General features: G+C 48.3%; 2 protein-coding genes across 5 annotated transcripts; one reads left to right on the plus strand and one right to left on the minus strand.

The window, feature by feature from the left end:
* The first annotated feature begins 146 nt into the window (after positions 1-146).
* OMA1 (OMA1 zinc metallopeptidase) lies at positions 147-13728 on the plus strand. 4 transcript variants are annotated; one of them, XM_032955436.2, is made up of 8 exons: positions 147-249; positions 2506-2843; positions 3607-3835; positions 4333-4506; positions 5611-5718; positions 6093-6221; positions 7712-7786; positions 9579-11045. In XM_032955436.2, the coding sequence occupies exons 2-8, from the start codon at positions 2530-2532 to the stop codon at positions 9987-9989; spliced, it is 1440 nt and encodes a 479-aa protein (XP_032811327.1). In that variant the 5' UTR covers positions 147-249; positions 2506-2529; the 3' UTR covers positions 9990-11045. The 4 variants fall into 4 exon arrangements, with proteins under 4 accessions (XP_032811327.1, XP_032811326.1, XP_032811325.1 ...); XM_032955435.1 differs by lacking the exon at positions 147-249 and having other exon boundaries at positions 1921-2843; positions 9574-9722; positions 10905-13728; XM_032955434.1 differs by lacking the exon at positions 147-249 and having other exon boundaries at positions 1921-2843; positions 9579-9722; positions 10905-13728.
* On the minus strand, positions 11515-22375 carry EXOSC9 (exosome component 9). The gene is made up of 12 exons (XM_032955438.2): positions 22117-22375; positions 19512-19606; positions 18390-18509; positions 17566-17668; positions 16835-16972; positions 16292-16374; positions 15500-15632; positions 15091-15179; positions 14730-14885; positions 14228-14409; positions 13256-13337; positions 11515-11840 (listed from the first exon to the last, which is right to left on the minus strand). Exons 1-12 carry the CDS (start codon positions 22180-22182, stop codon positions 11741-11743), a joined length of 1347 nt encoding a protein of 448 aa, XP_032811329.1. The 5' UTR covers positions 22183-22375; the 3' UTR covers positions 11515-11740.
* Positions 22376-24617: the final 2242 nt, after the last annotated feature.

Genomic DNA, 24617 nt, shown 5'->3' on the forward strand with positions numbered 1-24617 from the left:
GCAGGTGACCAACCAGCCAATGGAAGCGCGAGCTTGAGTGGTGGGGGGGGTGGCGGGTGACCAACCAGCCAATGGGAGCGCGAGTTTAGGGATGTGGGGGGTGGTTTGTGGGGGGGGGTGGTCGGGGGTGCCCAACCCAGCCAATGTGTGGAGGGAAGTGGGTGCCGTTAACCAATCGGTAGCGCGCGGCTGGCGCGAGCGGACTACGAATTACAGATGTCGGGTTAGGGGTCATTCCGAGTGTGTCCGGTACGTGCGTTCAATAGACGTCCGCGTTGTGTTCGATAACATCGTCGTTGCTTGATAGTTTACCGCCCCCGGCTCGACTTAGTCTTATTTATATCGCGGTCGTTTTTAGGTGTGGGGCGGGGGGTGTGTGACAAAAAAAAAACGTGAGCCAGATGATTTGTGAAGGTTTCATTGTGGCGGCACGGGATTCACGGGGGGTGGTCAATGTTACGGGTTGACCCCTTTAAAAACAAAAAGGTTGAACTTTCCTCCGGGTCAATCGACAAACACCAGCAGGTCAAAAGCTTTAGCCTAAGTTTATTGCCACAGTTTCGTGAATTATTAAGTAGGTTTTTATTTTTTTGCGATCGAAATAAGTCAACGGACAACTTACTAACGACGTTTAATCTAAAGTCGTGGCTGTTTTTTTATAGTGTACAGTGTAGTGTATATAGTAGTGTTGTGTATAGTAGTGTGTGTATAGTAGTATATAGTAGCATAGCTGTCAACCCATACGGCTAAACACCGTATTCTTTTACAGCGAAATTAAGTTTTCACGCTTATACGGCGTGCAGCCGTTTCAATACGTGCAAAAACAACGTCTTAATGTCTTATTTGTGTTTCTCCCTTTGTGATGGGACTTTGTAGGATGAACGTTGAGATTTATAAGGGGCACGGTGGTGACAAATACGGTCTGAATTTGTCTGTAATAAGGTAGAGGGGCACTGATAAGGGGGTTGACATGTTTGAATTTTGCGGTGCAAGTGGTGACGATGTTAATTGAGTGTTAGAGTCATTGTGCTGAGCTGTGGTAGAGGCTTCACGGTCAGGGTCCCGAGTGGTGAATGAGGTTTGCAGCACAAGTCTCGTCTTATATTTGCGCGCATTAATCTCTCGTTTAATATTTTTGACCCTTTTAAGGATGTCACTTTTCATTCACATCTCATTCACATCGGTCGGTCTGCAAGGGCGGTCCACATGTCTTGTTACCCCCCCCCCCCAATTCAGAATATTTATTTGTACTGGAGGAAGCCGATGAGCGAAAAAGCTCTTTATTTTTACACGCTGTTATTACATTACACGCTTTTATTTAACTCACCCGGTCTGTTGTATCCTCCCAAAAAAAATCTTGTAACTCAAATTTTACCCACTTCCCAATGTGCTATCGACTGCAAACTTGAAATACCTATGTCATACTGATGACAGCACTATATTCTATGATAACAAAATCCAAAACATATTTGTAAACATTTTACACGCTTTTATTTAACTTACTCTGTGTTGTATCCTTAAATTTTGTAACTCAATTTCAACCGTCTTCCCAATGTCGTATCGACTGCAAACTTGGTATAGGTATGTCATACTGATGACAATACTGTATTCTATCATTAAAAATATATATTTTAGAACAATATTTTTACGGCTCTAATTGTCCACGCTCAACTCACGTTGGCTGTTTATCTTGTTCGTGTTTTTTGTTTGTTGTGGTTGCACCCGATTCAAGAGCCGCATGGCTCACAGGGCTATACCAAAATAAATAAACTGAAAAATAAATAAGCTGGCTGTAAATCACCACGGTCCTTTACGTTATGACAAGCCTGGGGAGCCACGCCGAGGGGCGGGGCATGTGGAAGGAGGGGCGGGGCATGTGGAAGGAGGGGAGGGGCGAAGGGGGGCAGGGGGAGGGGCAGCTCGGATAGTACATTTCATTAAAGGGAACGCTTTTTGGCAGTAACTGTTGAATAATTTGTCCCTAAGCGTTGGTGCACACTTGCAAATGATTCACGCGGCTGTTGATTCACATTCACTAACGATTCACACTACTGCCAGTCATTTATGGGTGAGTCTTTGTAAATTACTGGACAGCATGAATCCCCCATGTTACATCTATTGCATACTGACTACTACATATAAAATATAGAATTAAGGCGCAATAGTGTAATGAAAACAATGCGATGGGCGAACGGCCATGTATACTGTAGGTGTGCAACGTAGTTAAAAACTATCTGTACGGTGTTGTTATAAACCATTTAATTCATCTAGACCCAAATACAAGAGCATCTCAAAATACTGCGTCATTTCATTTTACTTGTCTTTTATACATCAAATAATATCACGCATTTCGTTAACGATTGCTCTCCTACAAACTAGTGCCGTTACATTACTTCCATTGCGGCGCTGCATTATATGCTGCAAAGCTTCCAGTCTTTCTTAGAAGTCTCAGCAGACATGCACCACCGTTGCTGGAGCTGTGCATCGCATCTGTCTGCACCACAGCGTCAGTCCGTCTCGGCAAGGGCGATGCTGCGCTCCAGCGCTCGCTGTCTCCGCGTGGTGTCGGGCCACCTCGCCCACCGCAGTCGCTTCATCGCCGCGGCAGAAGGCTCCTCCTTATGCCGGGTGCAGCGGCCGGGACGCTTCGACGGCTCTGCCGACGAGAGGAGGAGGGCGCCGATGTGTCTGGGCCGCGTCTCCTGCCTCGTGGGGCCACGTGGGACCCCGTGCGCCACGGCCACCAGGACCCTGCATTTGTCGTCACGGCGGTCGGCGCCCCCGGCACTCCTGTGGCTCCTCACCAAGCCCCTGCAGAAGCTGGTGGCCATGATCCTGGGCAGGTACGGAGAACCCCGAGAACATCCTGGAATGGGCAAAGTGTTTGTTTTGTTTAGTACAAAATTCCTACAGTCGTTCCAATTGTGCAGCATATCACCGTGCCTAAAGGAGAAAGATATTTTGCTACAGCGTAGGTTTTTTGCTATTGTGATGTATGGACGGACCCTCCGATACAGTTCCTGAAGAAGCTGAAAGCACGTGGAGTGAAACATCGCACATCATGCCAAACGACACCTGGTTACACCCGAGAACACATCAGAGGGGAAGTATTTTAATCGGTGCATATTATCTATGCATGGATCAAAAGCGTATACATTAACTAAGGAAATGGAACAATGAAAAGCACGGAAAGAATCGTGGCGAGATCCATTTTTGGTATTGTAACCACACAAAAAGAGGAGCACGTTGATTATAGAATGTATACCAGATAGAGGCATCATATTGACCATTAAGAAACTATACTGGGCTTGGGCAGGTCACATTGCTCGCAGAGGTGATGCCCTTGGTTGACACCAGTGACCAACTTTATAATCGCACCTCCGATTAGCACGGTTGGCTACGTATGTTGCGTAGGAATTTCAACATAATGACGAAGTGGCAGCCAAAAGAGAGAACATGCCTGGAACAACATCCGCCGTAGAAATATAACAATTACATCGGCTCGAGAATTGTACCATCGCACAATTGTGCGATGTCACATCGGCTTGGGTAGGCCTTCATCTGGTTGCGGGTCGATTTACGACCGACGACGATCCTCCCGTGCAGGAGCCTCCGCAAGTGGTGGCAGGGCCTCCCGCAAGACAAGCGCGCCCTGCTGCGGGAGTGGGCGTCGCGAAACCGCGGGCGGATCGCGATGGTGGTGCTAGGCATTGGGGGCCTCTCTGTGGCATTCTACGTGACGCACCTGGACGAGACACCGCTGACGGGGCGCCGGCGTCTGCTAATCTTCAGCTCCGAGCAGTTGACCTGGCTGTCCGAGATGGAGTACAACGAGGTTGTTTGTTTGTCGGTTTGTTTTTGTTGTTGTTCAAAAGCTGGCCCGCGGCGACCCGCAATGTCATTCATTTGTGACATGCGGGGGCAGTGGCATTGCTGAGCGGTAGTGCGTTTGCCGCTTTTTGCAGAAGTTCGAGGTTGTGAGCCCAGCAGCAGCCCTGGTTAATACTGTGGGTGTATTAACTGTAAAAAATAAATCCGCGCCGTCCCCTTCACAGTGGAAGTTAAGGATCCCGTTGTTTACTAAAAAAAAAAGAGCAGGCCATGTGTGCCACCGTCATGAACTAAATTTGATAATCTACTCACAAATGACAACCTTTCTGAGATCTGTCGAGACGAGGCACATTGTGGGCGATTTGGTTATAGGTTTTTGTATACTCAAACCAACATGTACACGTCTCATTGCCGTAATAAGCCACATTAATATTTTTTAAAATTTTTTTATTGCTTTTTACTGCGACGAAAAAATGTATCTCTTGCCTGTGCGCGCCACAGACAATGGAAGAGTACAAGGACAACATTCTGCCCAAGAGCCACGCGGCTCACAGGGCGGTGGCGCTCGCCGTGCAGCAACTGGTGGAGAGGAACCAGGACGTGGCCCAGGTGGCGAGCACGCCCTGGACCGTCAGCGTGGTGGACCTGCCCAAAGCCAACGCCTACGTGCTGCCCGTGAGCACCAGCGTCCGTGGTGACCCGTCACTGGAGAACAGTTCCGTCTCTCTTGTGGCTTCAGAAAATGTTGGAAATGTGGGAAGTCCCGAAAGGAATAGTTCTCCCTCTCTCTGGTTTTTCGCAATGGAAGCAATCTGCAAAGCTTACAAGACATAAAACATAGCACACTCATGATAGCCTTTGTATTACAAGAATGGCACGAATACCAAGTATTGTTGTCCTTCCGCACCTCTGATGAACACGGTTGGCTATGTAGTGCGAAAGATGTTCAACATACAAATATAGCTACATTTATTAGCGCTGACAAACAGCGCTAAAAGGATAAGAGTACGTACAAAGTTCTTACGTTGTTGTTTCCCTTCTACGTTACTTTACCGAAAGAACCAAGAATATGAGAGACAGACAATGAAGAAAAAGGAGGAACACCAGACTTGCAGATATCTTTTAGCGATTTTTTTTTTTATTCGGGAAACTTGACTCGTTTGTAATGTCCGTCTCGTATGTTGCGTCTCGTGTGTTCCGTATAGTGCGTTCAGTCTTCGCGACTGTTAAGAAAGGTGGGCTTGCTTTTCAGAAGAATCCATTTCCCAAGTAAACCCGATTGAGCTATACAGTTTTTTCAATGGCGACTTGGCCAACAGACGTCCACTTTCATTGGGGCTAAGCATCGCCTATGCTTATTTGCCGTCGGCACCAGTGCGGTGTTCATTGCTGCCATCCCTAAGGGAATATTAATAATTTATCTCTGGGTATTTGGTGCTGCTCCACGAGTATATAAAAAAAGTATCTTGCCTATAATGGCCAGGTAGCTTAAGAGATCAGAACACTGAGAGGGCTGAAATCCTGAGTCGTTGGTGACTGGGCTGAGACCATCATTAACTCACTACACTTGAGAACTCGGTTTAATCACAGGCAGCTTCCTGGATTCAAACGCAGAATCTCAGCAGTGCCAGCTCAGCGCACCGATCGCCGAGCTAACCCAGCCACCTCAATTGTTCAAAATCTTGAGATGCAGTCACATTTTAGACACCGACCCCAGACATCCAAATTGCAACAGCTTTTTTTTCTCTTTTGTGTGCTTGTTGATGTGCGACGAGGCAGAATGGCCAGATCTTTGTGTTCACGGGCATGCTGGAGAAAGTGGCTAACGCGGACCAGCTGGGCATCGTGCTGGGCCACGAGATGGCCCACGCCGTCCTGGGACACGCGGTAATGTCAGCCCGCTCGCTCACCCAGTGTCGCTCGCTCACCCAGTGTCGCTCGCTCACCCAGTGTCGCTCGCTCACCCAGTGTCGCTCGCTCACTCTGTGTTGCTAACACGGAACTCGCCCCAGTCATAGGTTTATTTGGGTTTACATATTTTGGGGTACGTGGCCTCTTTTAAGATCAAAGCTAGTTCTCTCATCTTGCAGTCTCTGCCAGAAGGTAGAGAGAGACATGACAATACAACCAAGACACAAAATAATGATACGTAATTCTAACTTTAAATCGTTGCAATCCATCCAGTCGCAGCTGGCGGCGATGGATTCATTAAAAGTGCATCAAAGGTTCGTTTGTCGTAAACGTGTTGTGTGCCCTTGCAGGCGGAGAAAGCGAGCTTCCTGCACTTCATAGACGTTTTCTCTCTGGTTTTTATCACGATAATTTGGGCCGTGCTGCCGAGAGACTGGCTCTCAGCTCTGGGGCACTGGGCTCACAGCCAGGCAATGCAGGTAACGATTTCCATTGACCCTTGCATTTTCAGTCATACCAAATGCGGCAACATACATCTTAAAAGGCATGAATGTTTATATTGTAAACATAATTAAACAAGAATGGCTTGTGATTTTGTTTTTATGTCGTGACTCGGATATTTGTTTACTAGAAACGAAAAAAGTTAACGATCATTTTTTTATGTCCAAATGTTGATAAATTGCTTACTTAAAGCAACAACTATTGATTAAAAATATACAATTTAAGATGCATTTATTTAAAGAAAATACTGTTTTTTTTAGTAAAGTCACATAGGTAAAAAAATTAAAGAAATGAAAACAACTAAATTAAATCACGTTTCGGAGGCAACACAAGGTTCCTTCATCAGGTGTAAAAAAGGCACAGCAAAATAACTGTAGAGAGAGCTATTTGTGATGATAGACTGTTACATAGGGTAAGAGGAGGGGGAGGAGCCGGGGAGGAGCCAGGGAGGACGGGCGCAGGATGGGGGGGGGGGGTTGGGGTGTGGGTGGAGCCAGGAAGGTAAAGCTCCTGGAAAACATCGGAGCCACGGATGGGGGGGGGGACGCGGAGCAGGGTCGAGTAGCGGTTGAGGTTTAACATGGTTAATGACATCCTTCCAATGATTGCTCAATTTGAATCCATCTTCTCGGTTGAAGTTATGTCTATGTTTGTCTATCTGTATGGCTTCAAGGACAAATCTTTGGTGATATCCAGACGGCTTGCAGAGTACCTTGGTATCGGAGAAAACTATCATAACCCACAGTGTTGTAACAGTCATCAGCTACGGCCGAATATTTCATTCTGCCGTGTTTCAAATCTGATTTGTGCTCGCGAATTCGGTCAGAAATATGTCGTTTCGTCTCCCCGATATAGCAGTCACCGCAGGTACAACTTAATTCGTAAACACCGGGGTACTGTAAGTCAGGAATGACATCCTTTACGGATGGGATCAGATCACGGATTTTGTGTACTGTATTGAAACGGACCTGGATCTTGTGTTTGTTTAGAATTTTGGAAATCTTTTTGGTAACGCCTATGTATGGCCTCTGAAACGTCGTGATTTCATTTAGTTGTTTTCATTTATTTCATACCTACGTGACTTTACCGAAAAAAACAAAGAGTATGAATCCTTACAGTCACGAAAGCTTCAAATCTAGAATTAAAGAAAATAGTTGATTTTGAAATGAGAAAATAAAAAAAAACGTACAAAATATCAAATAAGTTGATCCACTGCCTTCGGCAGTGCCTTCAGCAGCGGATTAACAAAGGGATGTTATGAATATTTAGCGCTTTGACCATGTACAGTTAAAAAACATACATGTATATTTTAGTTAAAAAACAATAACGTGCGTAGTTTTTCATGCAAAAACTGACATTTCCAATTTAATTCCCAAGGCTTTACATCCACCCAGTAACACTCATTGCACAATAACGCGACTTCAATTCCGTCCAATAACCGTCGTCCGTTTCGTGGCGGCGCCCACAGCTGCTGCTGGACATGCCCTACAGCCGCCAGCTGGAGAGGGAGGCCGACGAGGTGGGGCTCAAGCTCGCCGCCAAGGTCAGAGACAATGAGGGGGGCCCCTCGGCACCGGTGCTTAATATCTCGCACAAATAATTTCCATGCCGCTGGCATGCAGACTGAAGCGGCAGTTCGACGTCCTTCTCCCGGCACCTTCGATTAGCACGGTTGGCCACGTACGGTGCGAGAGAAGTTCAACATGCAATTTTGCAGCAGGTGGCACGAGACTCTTGCCCACAGCCATAGCGCAAGGTGTACTGGGTGCAGAAACATTTTCCCGGGTTGCCGATCTGGTCAAACCCAGCCAAAACGTAGGCCCTGCTTAGTGCCCTCCTACTACTCAACATCGCCACCCACACGGCTCCCGCTGTCGGTCATCGCAGGCCGCTCCAAACTCGGGACGAAGCACCAGCGCCACGCGATTAAGCGCAATGCTTTTTAATCCTGGAATGTTTCAACTGATGGTATTAGTGCCATGGGCGGCGTGTCACGTTTCTATGCCTCCATCAAAAAAAATAATGCTGCCACCATAAAACATTTTTAACAAAAAATGGTGTGGCATGATGTGCAATTTTTACAAAATGGTTTTTAACAGTTACAGCATCTCTTCATATTCTTAGTTTTTTCGGTAAAGTCACATTGAAGAGAAACAACAAAATAACAAAATATATAAAACAATAAAAAATTCTCACGACGTTTCGACCATAACTCAAACGGTCATCATCAGGTGTGTCGGTTTGATGATGACCGTTTGAGTTATGGTCGAAACGTCGTGAGAATTTTTTATTGTTTTATATATTTTGTTATTTTGTTGTTTCTCTTCAACGTGACTTTACCGAAAAAACTAAGAATATGAATTACTGCAGTCACGAAAGCTTTAAATCAAAAGTTACAGCATCGTTCGATTTTCAAATGTGGCAACTGCAACATTTGTGCCCAACAAAAAGGTTTAAAAACACTGTTTTGTCTTAATCTTTATGCGGCACCAAGGATTCACCTCTTGCCCATGTGTAGCATTTGCATGTGAAATAATCCATACCAGAAGCATATCATATGGTGAAAAACGACATCCTTTGAAGATATATCTTACAACTGCTGGAGTGTCCTCCTTAGCGATGCGGTTCATGCCTGCGTGCTGAATTAGCCAAGGACTGGCAAAACATTAAGTGAAAATAACAATATCATGGGTCACGTGTGCAGTTATCGGTGACTTAAATCTATCACATTTTTTGTACTCGAGAACGCGGATTAATCAGGGGTGGCTACATCCAACATTAACATTTTGAGCCCCCAGTCACTCAGCCACTTACTAAGACAGCTAAACCTCGTTCAAGTCTTGATGACAACATAAAATAAATTCCATAAGTGGCCAGGTAGCTTGGGAATGAGAGGACTGAACTGGCACTGCCGAGATTCTGGGTTCGAATCCTTGTGATTAAACCGGGTTCTCAAGTGTAGAGAGTTGATGAGTTGAAAGGCTCAGCCTGGTCACCAACATCTAAATAAAAACAGATTCAATCCACGATCCTGCACTTAAAATGGGTAAAATCTAGCTCCGATCTTGAAAAATATCGTAACATTACTCTCGGTGGCAGAACGATGTGAGAAAGTGCCACCGCCTATATGCGTGGAGCAGAGGTCACTTGGGAGCAATCTCAGAGGTAACTCTGCGACATCTGCTTCCATGGACGTTCTCCAACATGTTCTCGAGCGGAGTCGCACTGCTCTGCGAGAGCTTTGCATGGCATGACGCGGATACCACAATAGGGACGAAAGTTGAGAACGTGTATATATATATTTATCGCTGCGTTGCGCGCATGTGCCAGTTCAGGCCTGCTTTGACGTCCGGGCCAGTGTTGCATTCTGGGAACAGATGCACACGTCGGAGGAGGAGGGTGTCACGCTGCCCGAGTGGCTGTCGACGCACCCCTCGCACGAGCAGCGGGCGGCTCACCTCCAGCGCCTGCTGCCCCAAGTATGCTTCCCATTCCACCACCACCACCACCACACTAGGGTTGCCACCTGGGAATTGACATCCGTGTTCGGGTGGCAGGAATTGATTCGTACCGAGACCTGGTACCGGTATTGTGAAGTTTTCCTGGCTTGGTTGAGAAGTTGGGATTGTGGTCTGGGATGTGACCTAATGGACTCTTTTGTTTGTGATAACTTTTTGTTGTTGTGCTTTTTGTTCTGGTGCCATTTATTCATTTGTTTATTCATTTTTCATTTTACTTGGCAGTAGGGATTTCATTTGCTTGGTGTGTAGGTGTGTTTATTGATCTTCTTTCGCGCCATGCGTATTCAGCCGTATATATGGTCCTTATACATAATTAATGGAAAGCGTTGTGGGATGCTGTTGGCATGAATGCTGCTATATAAAATTGAAGTATTATAGTTTTTACTGCAGTTATGATAGACTTAGTGCTGAGAAATATCCGGGTTTGGTCGGCAGTGGAAAAGGCATTGACATCACACTGCACCCTCGTAGTCCCAGCGGATGAAAAACCAGCTTCACCCTAGAGCGTCAAGGCTCGGTGCATCATTGTCAACATCCATTATCAATTCACTGCTGGATGATGGCCTCTCCAAGCAAATCACCGTCTCTCAGTCCTGTAATGCGCATTTGTGATGGACTGTACTCATAAGAGTGCGCAACAACAAATGTTCTTATATACAATGTAATATTCCATCTTGCATCTGCACAATACGAGATTATTTCATTATTCAATCTCTGCTGGCGATGTCCTCTTAGGTGTGTTTTCTCCTTTGGCTGTCGCGACGTCAACCAACGGCTATCCCTTCCATGGATGTCTCTTGCCCAACCCAACTTACTGTTTTTGATAGTCATTATGATGCCTCTAACTTTCCACGATCTTCATAAATATGCACGCTTCTTTCCTGTTGGGTTTAATTCCAAGCATGCACCTCTGCAGGCTTCTTTGCGCACTTTACAACTATGGTTCCATTTATGATGCGTGTCATCGCGGGCCATATATACACGAATCAAAAACCACCAATTGGTATGCTCACAATTCAGTTTACGTATATCACGAACCTCAGAATCAATTCGTACCAACGAATCGATGCATCTTGAAACACCTTCTGGACAGTAGTTTCATCCTGTTGGTGGGTTTGCCCGCGTTCTCCCATGCCGCAGGCGATCAAGCTGCGCGAGGCGTGCAATTGCCCGGCACTCGCCAGCCTCGACCCGCGTCTCATGCTCCGGATCCTCAAGGCGGCCATCACAAGCCCGGGTGGCCGCCAAGCGCTGGCGCCCTCCCTGGCTGCCGTGCCCATCCTCCCGGTCGGCGTGGCAACCGTCGCGGAGAAACCATCGCCGGGCGGAGATCGCATAACGTCGCGCCGTGGAACCGGCCCGGAGGGACAGTGATGCACGACGTACGGAGTGGACAAGAGGGATCACCGCACAACCCACCCACCTCCTGTACGGTTGAGGACTAATACTTGACCATGCTTGTGGGTTCAGTGCAAGCAAGCCAAGTGGTTGCAGTGCTTGGGGCTGGTTTACATATCACCCCTGCCACTGATGTCAGCCGTGGCCGGGATTGAACTCGGCTCGCTGGGTTGGTGACGTAGTGTGCAATCCACCCCAACACAGCTCCCTCTTCTCCTCTGCCGTGTGTCGGTGCTTTGCCCCAGAGACAATTTTAAGGAACGTGAAGATGTTTCAATGGTGCGCAGTCAAATGCACTCGCGTGTCGGTATTTCTTGAAAACCAAAAACAGAAAATCAGATAACCGGGAAAATCGTGATGCTGGTTAAGCAATATTTATTTGAACTATTTTCGTAAATGTCTCGTAGATGTCACGGGAAAAATAGGAATAGGAGTTTTTTCTAAACGTCTTGAGTGTGCGGTCAAAAATGGGAAATTAAGGTTTGTTGTGGTGTGGGTTTTTAGCCACAATTTTTTTAAGTTAATAAAAAAGCCCAGAATTATTATTTTTTTACAAATGTTGCCTAAGGTTCCAGGATTTACTTGTTTTTTTTTCTCTTGTTCTTTGTTTTCTTCTTGTCCGCTGCTGGCATCTTGGCTGTACCCGTCTTGGGCCTTGCACCAGCATTCTGTGCAGCCCTGCACGCACAAACAACCCCGTCATGAGTGCCTTCTTTGACTCAAAGACAAATATACAATGCAACACTTGAGAGGTGGCTGGGGGTGCATCGTAAATAAGGCAGTGCACGTGTGAAAAGGCTCGTACGATGTCTACATGCGTGTAACGCTTCACACGTAACCTACATACGTGTGCAAGGTGTGCCATTATGAACTTTTCTATGCCATTAGGTATTGAACGTGGCCACGGCCACACAGTGTCTGCGATAGAATGCTGCGTAGTAGAAATGCGAGGTGGCCAAGTGGTTCAGGAAAAGAACTGGTCTGCCCCTGTCAGAAGCTGGCACCACTGACGTCCTAGTTTTAAATCCAGTACTCCACAATATGCACGTCAGACGCATCAGTGACCTAACTAAAATAATTCTAGATTTGAAGTTTCCGTGACTGCAAGGATTCATACTCTTTGTTTTTTTCGGTAAAGTCACGTAGGTATAAAATTAAATGAAAAAACTAAATTAAATCACGACGTTGCCTCCGAAACGTCGTGATTTAATTGTTTTTTCATTATTATTTTTTACCTACGTAGCTTTACCGAAAAAACCAAAGTGTATTAACGAAAATAAGTTGGCTTGGGTAGGATACGTCGCGAGATGGGATGGCCGGTGGTGGGGACTAACAACGGAGTGGCAGCTAAAGGAGGGATCGTGCCCCAGCGAACACCCAACATGGAGACGGAGCTGTGGAATCGGCACATGTGCAGGTGCCAGATGGATTGTTGCATTGCAGGATCATGAGGTGGCCTGGGGGAGGCCTTCATCCGGCACTGGATTTGATCTTGGCTGATGATGATTTCCACAAAAAATAAAACCATCGTCTTGGGTAGTGCTCTTAGTAGTCTTGCATCAAAACAAAATAAACAATTGTGATAAAGTTTAACTCTCCAGTGCTTATTTGCCAGCTGAGCACGAGACCAACCATTCATCCACACAGCTGGGTTCAGTTTAGCAGGCACAAAGATGGAACATTTAAGATTATCTAGCAAACAGCTCATTACACACAGTGACGTGGCTCTGCTGCTGCTAGGTTCAAGAATGGATACGTGCTTTGTCCAATAGCAGCACAATTGGGAATTGATTATTATTTGGAAATTATTAAAGTAAGCAATGATAACACTACACGCAACCTGAACAGAATTATCAATTTTTTATAGCATCTAAATGAGACATCTCAGAATCCTCTACAGGAACAGTATGCATATGTACTTTACAGGAAGAGGCAGTCGGGATTCCAGAGGAGGGTCTCGGAGTCTGGACTTGAACGGGGAAGTGGGGGTAGGAGTTGTAGACAGCACAGATGGAGGGAGGGAAGGTGCTTTCTAGACTATCGGGGGTGCGTGGTTGGAGCAGCTGTGGCGGACGAGTGAACTCCCACGTTACCTGCCCTGCGTTTTCGTCGTTGCTGGGTTCAGGATGACCACCTCGTCCTCCTCGCTGTCATCCGAGCCCAGACTCTTGTCCGCTGAAAAAAATATAGAGCAATTTTATAGAGAAAAATATCGTGCGTACGCGTGGATTCTGTAACACTTTCCAACATGTGTTCGTGGAAATGGTCATTCTTGCCTGGGTTTGAGTATTGGACCATACGAGTGTTACCGTGCCCCCCCCCCTCCGGCCCTTTTTGGATTAAGGGAGGGAGCTGATGAATAAACGCTTTCAACCTTGGTTGTAAAGCGTAAAGTGAAGATGACTTTGCCAATTTGCACATTACTAAAACCCGTACAGATGAAAGATTCTGCAGGAGGTGTAAACTACATATCGTTTCTCAATGGAATCTCACACGTGGTTAAATAAATGTGACTTGTTGTGAGCAAAGAGGTTTATACTGTTGAATAAATATTGCCTGAAGTGCGCACTGCTCTTTGGATTTTTTTCTTTTTTCAGTTAGGCCTGTACTGATGCGTCGATTCAGTTATTCAAATCGATTCTCACGCTTATAAAATGTGCAGGTAATAGATTGTGCAGCAATTTATTATAATTGACTATCGAAATAATATGCAAATTATATGCCGATATATATCGGCCAATGCAATTGACAAAACAAACCCAAATGAACAAATGAGAATACAAACGAAAGGGTAAAATCAAAACAAAAACATGGATTCTTAACCCTCAAGCATCAAGTTTGCTGCGGTGGACTGTTATGAAATTATGTAAGAGGTCTTCGACACATCTGGGGAGTGAATTAAGACTCCTACAATCACATTAAAGTGACGTAAAACATCCTTGGATTTGATGTCAATTCATGCAGGAGGGTTAAAAATCCCACAGTCGAATTGTGGCAGTTCATCAAGCTGCTGAAGTAGGGGTGAAAGGTCAAGTGCCCAGTTTGCGAGTTGCGCCGTCACTCACCTTGCACCGATGCTGGATCGCGAAGCTCCGTGCCGGTATCGGCCAAACCCTCTTCTCCCGGCATCTCGTCGTCCACCTTGTCATCCTCGCTTTCCAACTCCTCCTCGTCCTCGGCCCATGCGTTGTGCAGGCCCTCGCCGATCTGCGCCGTGCCGTGGCCCCACACCTTCAGCTCCGATACGCTGCACGCACGCACAGAGCAAACGCACGCACGCACACCACCACAGGGAGAGAGAACATGCAAACTCCAAATATGCAGGCGTCAGGGTCAGGATCGAACCCACAGCCAACTGTATACTATGCGAGGTGGTTAACATTTCACCAATCACGGCACCCCCAAGTGGTGTTAAGACGAGTGGGCGAACATCTGGTGAGCGATTGACCTGGACCCCGAGGCGCGTAACGATGCGAAGTAAAGCCATCGTGGTCGCGGCGTACGCTGGCAGCGCCGTGGTGGGGGGCGGGGGGGGGGGGGGTGCGTGGGGACGGCGCGGTTACGCACACGCTGGCCGCGGGCTCCGCTTGGGCAACGACCTCGCGAGCGCGGTCCTCCGCCTCCTCCGCCTCCTCCGCCGACACCACCGCCTCCTCGGCACGCAATGCCGTGATGCGCTGGGTTGGCAGTGACTCCGCCATGCCGCACTTGCGCCCCTCCTTCCTGCTCCGGACAGCAAACCAGCCACACAGCACAGGGTCGTGCATCCGACCTGTCAAAACGTCCGCACCGAACCGATCTAACAGCCCGCGAGCATGGCTCCGTATTTGCGCAAGGTGGAATCGTTACGTTCGATAGATGTTCATGAATATGACCCTTTCCACACACGCGACCGTGTGTTCTTAGAAACAGTGGCTCCGTGACGCACCGGGCTTGCGCGTCGTTTTTGAGCGCCCGCTGGATGAGCTCCGTGATCTCGCCCACCTTCACGTTCGCGATCTTCGTGCAGCGCAGCATCTGGTGGGGGGGGGGGGAAGTGGGGCAGCGGCGACCAAGCAAATGCAGAGTCAGCGTGGTGGTGGTTGTGCAGCACGGGGTTCCAGATCGGCTACGTGTGATGGAGAGCAAACCAGGGTACGTGGGTTAGGGACAGAGCACCACGATTATTTTAGTTTGTGTGCGTGTGTTGTGATCTCGCTGGTTGCCCATGTTTGACAGCGTGTCCGCGTGTGTGTGTGGCTATGAGCGCGTGTGTCAGGTGCAAGTGGCCTCAAAGTGCACCTGCCCTGGCACAGCTGCCGTGGTGACGTCACCGTGTGTCTGTGTGGTTGTCTCACCTGGTCTTGTGTGAGCATGATGCCACCACTCGATTGCACGGCGCACAGCTCTCCGTGCTTGTTCATTGCGATCACGAGTCGTCCGTCCATCACCCGCTCCTCCAGTTCCGTGGCGTCCACCAGCAGATACGTGCTGCACCGAAAGCCACCGACACGTTTAAGACATTATTATTAAGCTCGTTTACCCAAAGCCGATGTTTAAACACCGCACCGGGTACTGGTTATGAATGAGTTGACCTAGGGGAGACCCGCGACCCGTTGTAATGTCGCTCTCCATCGATGTTAACCGTGATGGGGGAATTGAACTCAGGTCTCCGGGTTTGTAATGCAGAGCAATAACCACCGCACACACCACTGCACCATCGCTCTCACATACACAACTAAAATAACTGCGATTCACCAGTAGGTGACCGTGGCATCACCACGATGCTTGTGACACACTAGGGACACATACGCAAGTAAATCTAAACATAAATATAAACAATCGCACCTCCGCTTAGCACGGTTTCACACCTTCGCTTAGCATGGTGCGAAAGAAGTTCAGCATACATACATACAAACCACAAACATCACACGTGATTATTTGCACTGCATTAGCAGGTAGCAAAAAAAAATTGTACAAAATCTTTAAAATCACATCACTACCCTGAATTGTGAAAAGTCACGGAAACTCTCAAAGCCCAACTGAGCTAAGCAATTATTTTACAAGGACGATCACAGTCTGTCGGTGGCGGAGGTGCAGGTGGGGAGTAGTCACATGCCTAGCGAACAGCGCCCTCGTGTGGAACTCACCCTTGCTCGAAAAACGCGAAGCTCACCGGCATAGGCATGTGATGGATGCTCAGCGGAACGGGGTCTCTCTCCTCTGGCGGGTACTTGGGAAGGGGTGGAGAGAAAAATTCGCGTCGCTTCACTCATTGAAGAAGAAAAAAAAAACAGCTGGAATGCCAATTCGTTAAGGGAACATCAATATTTTTTTTTTGCTGGGGGAATGAGGCCGCGCGAAAAAAAAGTCGGCGCGGAAACGGACAGAAACACAGAGGGCCCTTGTGTTCCATCACCGATGCGTTCCCATCCAAACGTGCGTGCAACTAATCGTGACGCTCTGTTATATATTAATGAGGAATCTTCTATTTGTTTTATATTAATGAGGAATCTGTTCAATGTGGATTTCTGCAGAGCAGAACCGCGAGGGATGGCAACGACTCGGGGAGGACTTCGTCCAGCAGTGGATTGACCATGGCCGATGATGAGGAAAAATTGAGAAGCGCTTCTCGTGGGCGAGCGGGTGGACGCGGTGGGGGGGGGGAGGGGGGCGGTGGGGGCGGCACCCACCACGGTGACCTCGCTGCCCTGCACCGACACGTCGGGCCGGCGGAAGTGGGCGAGCGCCGTGACGGCCGCCACCGTGGCCGCGTCCAGAACGTTTCCGTCGTGGTTCAGCAGGTGGACGTCGGCGCGGATCTGCCACACCTGCACGGGCACCGAAAACAACGCGTGACTCCATGCGCATGTGTTGCGGTTGGGATGACAAGGTGCCATAGCCTGGACTTGCCAGGAGAAGACAGGACAGAAAACTATGCAACGATATCATCTTCGCCTTCTGTATGGGATAGAGTGTTGCCCCCTCGCACCCAATGGGTGTTCTCCAGGTGCTCCGTTTTTATCCCATGCGTATCAACACTCATTAATTGGCTGGGAGATGTGCATGAGAGACAGAAAGCAAGAAGAACACATGGCGTCGGAGAACGTACATCATATCGAATGTGTAACCAAATGTTTTATTTTGCTTTGCCAGGACACGTCCGCTAGAAGGGGTGACAGCCGGTGGTCGAGACTAACGACGGAGCGCCGGCCATAGGGAGGCAAGACGCCCGAGAAGACATCGATTGCTGATACGGAGCGGCTGAGATCGGCTCGTGTGCAGGAGCTCGGCGGATCGTTGCATCGCAAGTCCGCGAGAGACGGTGACGGTTCGGGGAGGCCTTCTTCACCCAGCGGTGGATAGACAATGGACAAAGGGGCTGTACGTGTACGCGTCACATTCAGCGGCAGTGCTGCCTCACCTTCTCCCCGGCGATCACGCACAGAGACTCGGTGTCCACGCAGCGCGACGTCCTCAAGCAGCGCTCCAACAGGCGGTTCAGCTCCACGCCCATTTCAGACTGCCTGTGGTGCGTGCACACCCGCACACACACCGCACGCACGGTTGGCTATGTACGGTGCAAAAGAAATTCGACACATATACATAAGCATGACTTCGCCCCCTACTGGCAGACTAATGCAGTACGGGGGAGGTGGGGCGATGATTGTTACGTATAAACCGAATGAAGTAATTTACACACATGCAGACAGACGCACACACGAATAGACACACATGTACAGCCACACGCTCACGTGTATAGGCAGTCCCCGCTTTTACGACAATGCGTTGTTACTGGAAACCCCGTCGATGTAAACTGGATCATCGTAATTCGGACCCTATTTTTCTGTAATGGTAAAAACATCACTTGTCGATGTGTTTTTCCTTTTATAAGCCATATTTACCAGGGGTTTAATAGGTAAAAATCCACAAAAAAAACACTCCAGAATAACAAAAGCTCAACGCCAACTAAGAAACCAGACCTACTCTGTTCAATTGCAGAATCATAAAATGTATTTATGCTGGAGGAATATGCGTCGTAAAACAAGTTTCTGCCCCGTAAATCGATCCACGGCGACCGTTACGTAAACTCCGTAAAACACGTGGATCATCCGTAAATTGCACCGTCGTAAAACCGGAGACCGCCTGCACACGTGTGCACGCACGCGACACGAGACGCCATCACCGCCGCTCGTGCGAAGGCGAGAGACGGCGGCGGCGGCGGGGCAGCTATTGACGAGAGCTCACCTGCCCGCCTCCAATGCCGGCGACGCCATGGGCGAGAGCTCCAGGTTGACAAAGAGGATGCCGTCCGTCGGCCGGTTCTGCTTCGGCGCCACCAGCTCGCAGGAGACCTGCGCCAGCACCCTGCGGGCAGGAGGAGACGGCTCGGCGCGGAGGGCAAAAGGAGAGCGGGTCCTCGTTTTTTTACACGGCACTGAGACGGGCTCGTGAAAAGCGCGTCGAGCGAAAAACGATAAAGTTTGGCGAGAAACGATGCAGGCATGGCGAGAAGGCGGGGAAAATAACTGAAGGTACGCTGCTGTGTTGCGGGTATCATTCCGCGTGCTGTATCGTACTGCTTAGCTGCGCAGCTCAAGAAAGCAGTTTGTCGTCGACCACTCATAAACCGCGTTGCAGCAGTGCGCGTTCCGTGTTTGGCGAAAAGTGTTCCCTCATGAAAGATCCGCATTAGAGCGAAAACGCGTTGTGTGAACACGCGGTAAGCGTGGGCTTACCGTCAGAGCGAAGCTACTCGACTCGGACCTCCCTTGCATGGGGTGATGGCGCGATGAGATTAATTCGTGTGCTGGTGCTAAGTGGGTTGCTTGCCACTCACTGCTCCCTTCTGTCTCTATGTAACTGCAATGCCCTGTAACTGCCGACAAGCTGTGGTCGTCCTTGGGGAATAAAGGATGCCGAGTCGCTCTCTATATATTGTGTTTGTGTTTACTCTTTTTTTTCTTTCAACTTTGTGTTACACTTGTAGGAGAGCTGCTCAGCTCTTTGGGCCTTACCCGGCTGAAACAAAGCCCCGATTGTCTCCGAGTCTCACCACTCATTCACTTCTAGATTTGAAGCTTTCGTGACTGCAAGGATCCATACTCTTTGGTTCTATTGGGTAAAGTCACGTAGGTAAAAAATAAAATAACAAAAATCACGACGTTTCGACCACCAAAAAAGTCTTGACTTTTTTCACTCCAACGCTGTCCTCCGGACAGGTTGGTCCCTTCACCTGATGAAGGCCACTTGTGTTGTGGTCGAAACGTCGTGATTTTTGTTATTTTATTTTTTACCTACGTGACTTTACCCAATAGAACCAAAGAGTATGCACTCATTCACTCACTGCTCACACCGCGCGCCGCTCACCTCGTCTTGCCCAGCTCCACCATGCAGCAGCCGGAATCGACGCCGAACATGAGCTTCATGCGGCGGTAGTCGTACGTCTCCCGGCCATCGAGGCGCTGCCGCACGGCCACGGGTAGCGGAGACGAGAGGTGAGAATTTTGCCGAGTGAGTGGCTATATCTGTGACCAGTGTGCTGTTAACACGTACAGCCCCTTTGTCAACCGCGCTGCTGGATATGGGGGGGGTGGGGTGGCACGTGCCCCTCCAATGATCCGATCGAAATCCCTAATTTCGATCAGATCATTGGAGTTTATTAGTAATAAATCGGCATTTTGCGACCCCCACTGCGTAGCATATTATTATGTGCCAGGGACTCTATGAGATGATAGGACAATAGTCTGAGTCCATAATTGGCAATAAGTAACGGCAAAGCAGTTATAAGTGACTCAGAATTGTGCGCAGTTGCGTATACAGAGTCCACGACTTCCCTGAAGGCATCAGCACCTTCAGCGAGCACGATGCCGATCACACAACGCGGTTCGAATTCGAACCTCGATCGATGGCTGCGCCATCGCCGCTCACGCGTCGAATAAAAAGCAAGGGACAAGTCCTTACTAACAACTCCTATCATTTTTAATTGCTGGAGGGGTTGCCCCCCCTACCTGAAAATCCTGGCTCCGCCATTGGATATGGGACTCTCAAACCGTGCAGGTTACGAGGGTCCTATTTTACCAAACTCACGCTGCTCGTGGCTAACACGTTGAGGGTTATCTATGGGACCCTTTTTGCCACAATGAAGATGATAAAGTAATAAAAGGCTTTACCCTTCCTGGCAAAGATACAGGCGTTAAGATGTTTCAAACACCAAATATCTCTTTAACAGGTTGTCTATTTGGTGTATTATTGCCAGAAGGTGGAAAGCCATTGATATATTTTTTATTTGATCACGTCGAGGGTTGTCGGTTAAGATGCGGGAGCATAGCAGTGCAGCACAAGGACAGATGTTGCTTCCACTGCATTCTTGCTGGACAGCAACGTAATCCACGCGGCCACTCCAGGCACCACTGGTGGCCACCTATCCTGGCACTGCCTCCGGCCACTATCTAGCCTCCATTTCCGCTTAGCTTCCTAGATGCGATGTGATTGGGCCCAATGTGGGTTCTACATAATAAAAGGGTGTTTTTGGTGAGATCGCGTAAATATGAATGCGTCGTCAAACCCCACCACCACCCGACACAGCCCATTAGTAAGGGTTCTCACGTGTTGGAGGGTAAACCCATAACATTTACAATTCGGGTACGACGTTGACATCTTTTGTTTCCGTGACAACCCTTACTAATGCATTCCTGTCAACTCATACGGTTTACCCATTTTCTTAGTTTTCAGATCCATACGGCGTACAGCCGTTTCAATTACGGGAAAATGTTTCATCTATTAGTTTGTGTTTCTCCCTTGTGATCAGGGCCGGATTGAGGCACGGGGCTTTAGGGGCTGCAGCCCATGGGCCTCCGCCAGCTGGAGGGCCTCCTGAGATTAAGCGCCGTCTTCCCGACTGTTCTGTTTCTTCACCTGAGGAAGGCTACTTGTGTTGTGGCCGAAACGTCGTGAGAATTTTATTATGTTTTATTTTACGTGGCTTTACCGAAAAGAACCAAGAAGTTATTTCACTTGTGAATGCTGAATTTTATTTGTTGTTCGCCTTGTAAAAATAAATCGTATTTCTCTTTAACTTTGTTTTCCTTTTGAAACTATTAATGGGGGTCCTCCTCACGGTGCCTGCGGCCCAGGGGCATACAACAATGTTAATCAGGCCCTGCTTTTGATGGGGCTTTGTAGGATGAACGTTGCGATTTAAAAGGGGCAAGGGGTGACCAATAAGGTCTGAATTTGTTAGTAATAAAGTAGGTACTGATAAGGGGTTGACGTGTATGCTAATACACTCTGGTAGTGGCGGGTTTAACAACACATTTATATTAACGCGATCTAACCCCCCCCCCCCAAAAACAAAAAAACCCTCATTTATTATGGATACTGGTCGCGAAAGCCTCCTACTACTACGTGCTAAACTAATGCGGGTTACAGGACCGCTCTTATAATCCCATAAAAGCAAATTGAAATAGAGAAACCCCGTACAGCCTTAACGAAGTGTCGGGGCAGGTGCTGTGAGCGAGCTGCAGCTGTGAAGGTTCACGGCACACGAAGGGGTGGTTTGTGGCCCAACACCACGCCCGGTCGTCTTTGTCTCCCCAAAAGCTGACGTTGTTTACACACCCCGCACCAGATACTGCATTTAGAGGCTGGGCCTACGCATGGTGGGGGGGGGGGGACGGCCCAGGACCGGTTCAGATATTCATCACTTACCTCCACTACCGCTCGAGACAAATACAAAAGTCCCCCGTGTAGCCTTCAACAGACTGTTTGGGCAAGCGCTGTCAGCGAGCACCTATTAAGGCCGGCACGGCACATGAGTATGGTGGCTGGCCGGCACCACGCCAGGGCCGCCTTTGTCTCCCCAGTGGCGATGTTTGCATACCGCACCATGTGCGGATGAGGAGAATAAGGAGTATGAGGAGGAGTATGAGGCGGATGAGAGGAGGAGTATGAGTATGAGGAGGTGCGCTCACACCTTCCTCTCCTTGATGGCCTGCAGGATGAAGGCGCGCTCGCAGTTGGAGAGGGGAACCTCCTTCATGGTGCCTCCTCCTCAGTCGCTCGGCTCGGCTCGTCGGCTCCGGCTCGGTTCCGGCTCGGTTGCGGCTCGGCTCGGCTCCTCAGCTCGACACCGTCTCGGCTCGACTCGGGCCCGCGACTCGCCAACTCGCTGGCTCCTTGGCGGCTCCCCCACGTGCGAACCGCGGTGACGTCACGCGCGGTTGAAAAAACTCGCGAGGCGACATGACGTCACCGCGCCGCCACGCGTTGAAGAAGCGCCTCCCGGTTCGATGACGTCGGGCTTACGCGGTGACGTCAGACGTTAGGGCGCGTACGCGCGTGTTGTGACCGGAGGCTGAAGTTTTCGTCGCGAAGGTTTCATTTGGCGTCCTTAGGTTTCACTACGTTCCTTAGGTTTCATTTGGGTTCCTTAGGTTTCATTTGGCGTCCTTAGGTTTCACTACGTTCCTTAGGGTTCATTTGGCGTCCTTAGGTTTCACTACGTTCCTTAGGGTTCATTTGGGTTCCTTAGGTTTCATTTGGCGTCCTTAGGTTTCACTACGTTCCTTAGGGTTCATTTGGGTTCCTTAGGGTTCATTTGGGTTCCTTAGGTTTCATTTGGCGTCCTTAGGTTTCACTACGTTCCTTAGGGTTCATTTGGGTTCCTTAGGTTTCATTTGGCGTCCTTAGGTTTCACTACGTTCCTTAGGTTTCACTAGGTTCCTTAGGGTTCATTTGGCGTCCTTAGGTTTCACTACGTTCCTTAGGGTTCATTTGGGTTCCTTAGGGTTCATTTGGGTTCCTTAGGGTTCATTTGGGTTCCTTAGGGTTCATTTGGGTTCCTTAGGTTTCATTTGGCGTCCTTAGGTTTCACTACGTCCCTTAGGGTTCATTTGGGTTCCTTAGGTTTCATTTGGCGTCCTTAGGTTTCACTACGTTCCTTAGGTTTCACTAGGTTCCTTAGGGTTCATTTGGCGTCCTTAGGTTTCACTACGTTCCTTAGGGTTCATTTGGGTTCCTTAGGTTTCATTTGGCGTCCTTAGGTTTCACATTCCTTAGGTTTCACTACGTTCCTTAGGGTTAATTTGGCGTCCTTAGGTTTCACTACGTTCCTTAGGGTTCATTTGGGTTCCTTAGGTTTCATTTAGCGTCCTTAGGTTTCACTACGTTCCTTAGGGTTCATTTTGGTTCCTTAGGGTTCATTTGGGTTCCTTAGGATTCATTTGGGTTCCTTAGGTTTCATTTGGCGTCCTTAGGTTTCACTACGTTCCTTAGGGTTCATTTTGGTTCCTTAGGTTTCATTTGGCGTCCTTAGGTTTCACTACATTCCTTAGGGTTCATTTGGGTTCCTTAGGGTTCATTTGGGTTCCTTATGTTTCATTTGGCGTCCTTAGGTTTCACCACGTTCCTTAGGGTTCATTTGGGTTCCTTAGGTTTCATTTGGTGTCCTTAGGTTTCACTACGTTCCTTAGGGTTCATTTGGGTTCCTTAGGGTTAATTTGGGTTCCTTAGGTTTCATTTGGTGTCCTTAGGTTTCACTACGTTCCTTAGGGTTCATTTGGGTTCCTTAGGGTTAATTTATGTCCTTAGGTTTCATTTGGCGTCCTTAGGTTTCACTACGTTCCTTAGGTTTCATTTGGGTTCCTTAGGGTTCATTTGGGTTCCTTAGGCTTCATTGAGTTCCTTAGGTTTCATTTGGTGTCCTTAGGTTTCACTACGTTCCTTAGGGTTCATTTGGGTTCCTTAGGTGTCCTTAGGTTTCATTTGGTCTCCTTAGGTTTCACTACGTTCCTTAGGGTTCATTTGGGTTCCTTAGGGTTCATTTGGTGTCCTTAGGTTTCATTTGGGTTCCTTAGGTTTCATTTGGTGTCCTTAGGTTTCATTTGGTCTCCTTAGGTTTCCTTAGGCTCCATTGAGTTCCTTAGGTTTCATTTGGTCTCCTTAGGTTTAATTTGGTCTCCTTAGGTTTCCTTAGGCTTCAGTGGATCCCTTAAGATTAATTGGGTGTCCCATTTGGTTCCGTAGGGTTAATCTGGTTCCTTATCCTGAGGTTTCACTTGGATCCTTCGGCATCAATAAAATCCTGAGGTTTCAATTGGATCCTTATGTTTCAAGGTAATCCTTAGGTTTCATTGGAAAACCTTAACATTCAGTTAGATCCTTGGGGTTTAGTGCAGGCTTATTCCAAGCAAATTGGTTGTGTAGACATTAAAAAAAATCACATTTCTATCCACTTTTTTGCCTTTAAGTGACAAAGCAAGGGAACGTCCATGATGAAGCCCAACCCAAGCAGCCACCATCTCTTAGTCTAGCGAATACCAATTCCTATAGCTTCTGCACATGATCAAATTTTATTGCTCCATCTCAACAACAACCGCCATTCGCCACTAAGTGGCGGTAACATCTCCACGACACTTGTGTCAGGCCATGTGCACGTTGAGGCTACCACGTGAAGTGTCGAACGCCCGCTGGCAG

This window comes from Petromyzon marinus, chromosome 16 (assembly GCF_048934315.1).
Source record: "Petromyzon marinus isolate PM22_M1 ecotype Great Lakes invasive population chromosome 16, UKy_Petmar_22M1.pri1.0, whole genome shotgun sequence".
Lineage (NCBI taxonomy): Eukaryota > Metazoa > Chordata > Hyperoartia > Petromyzontiformes > Petromyzontidae > Petromyzon > Petromyzon marinus.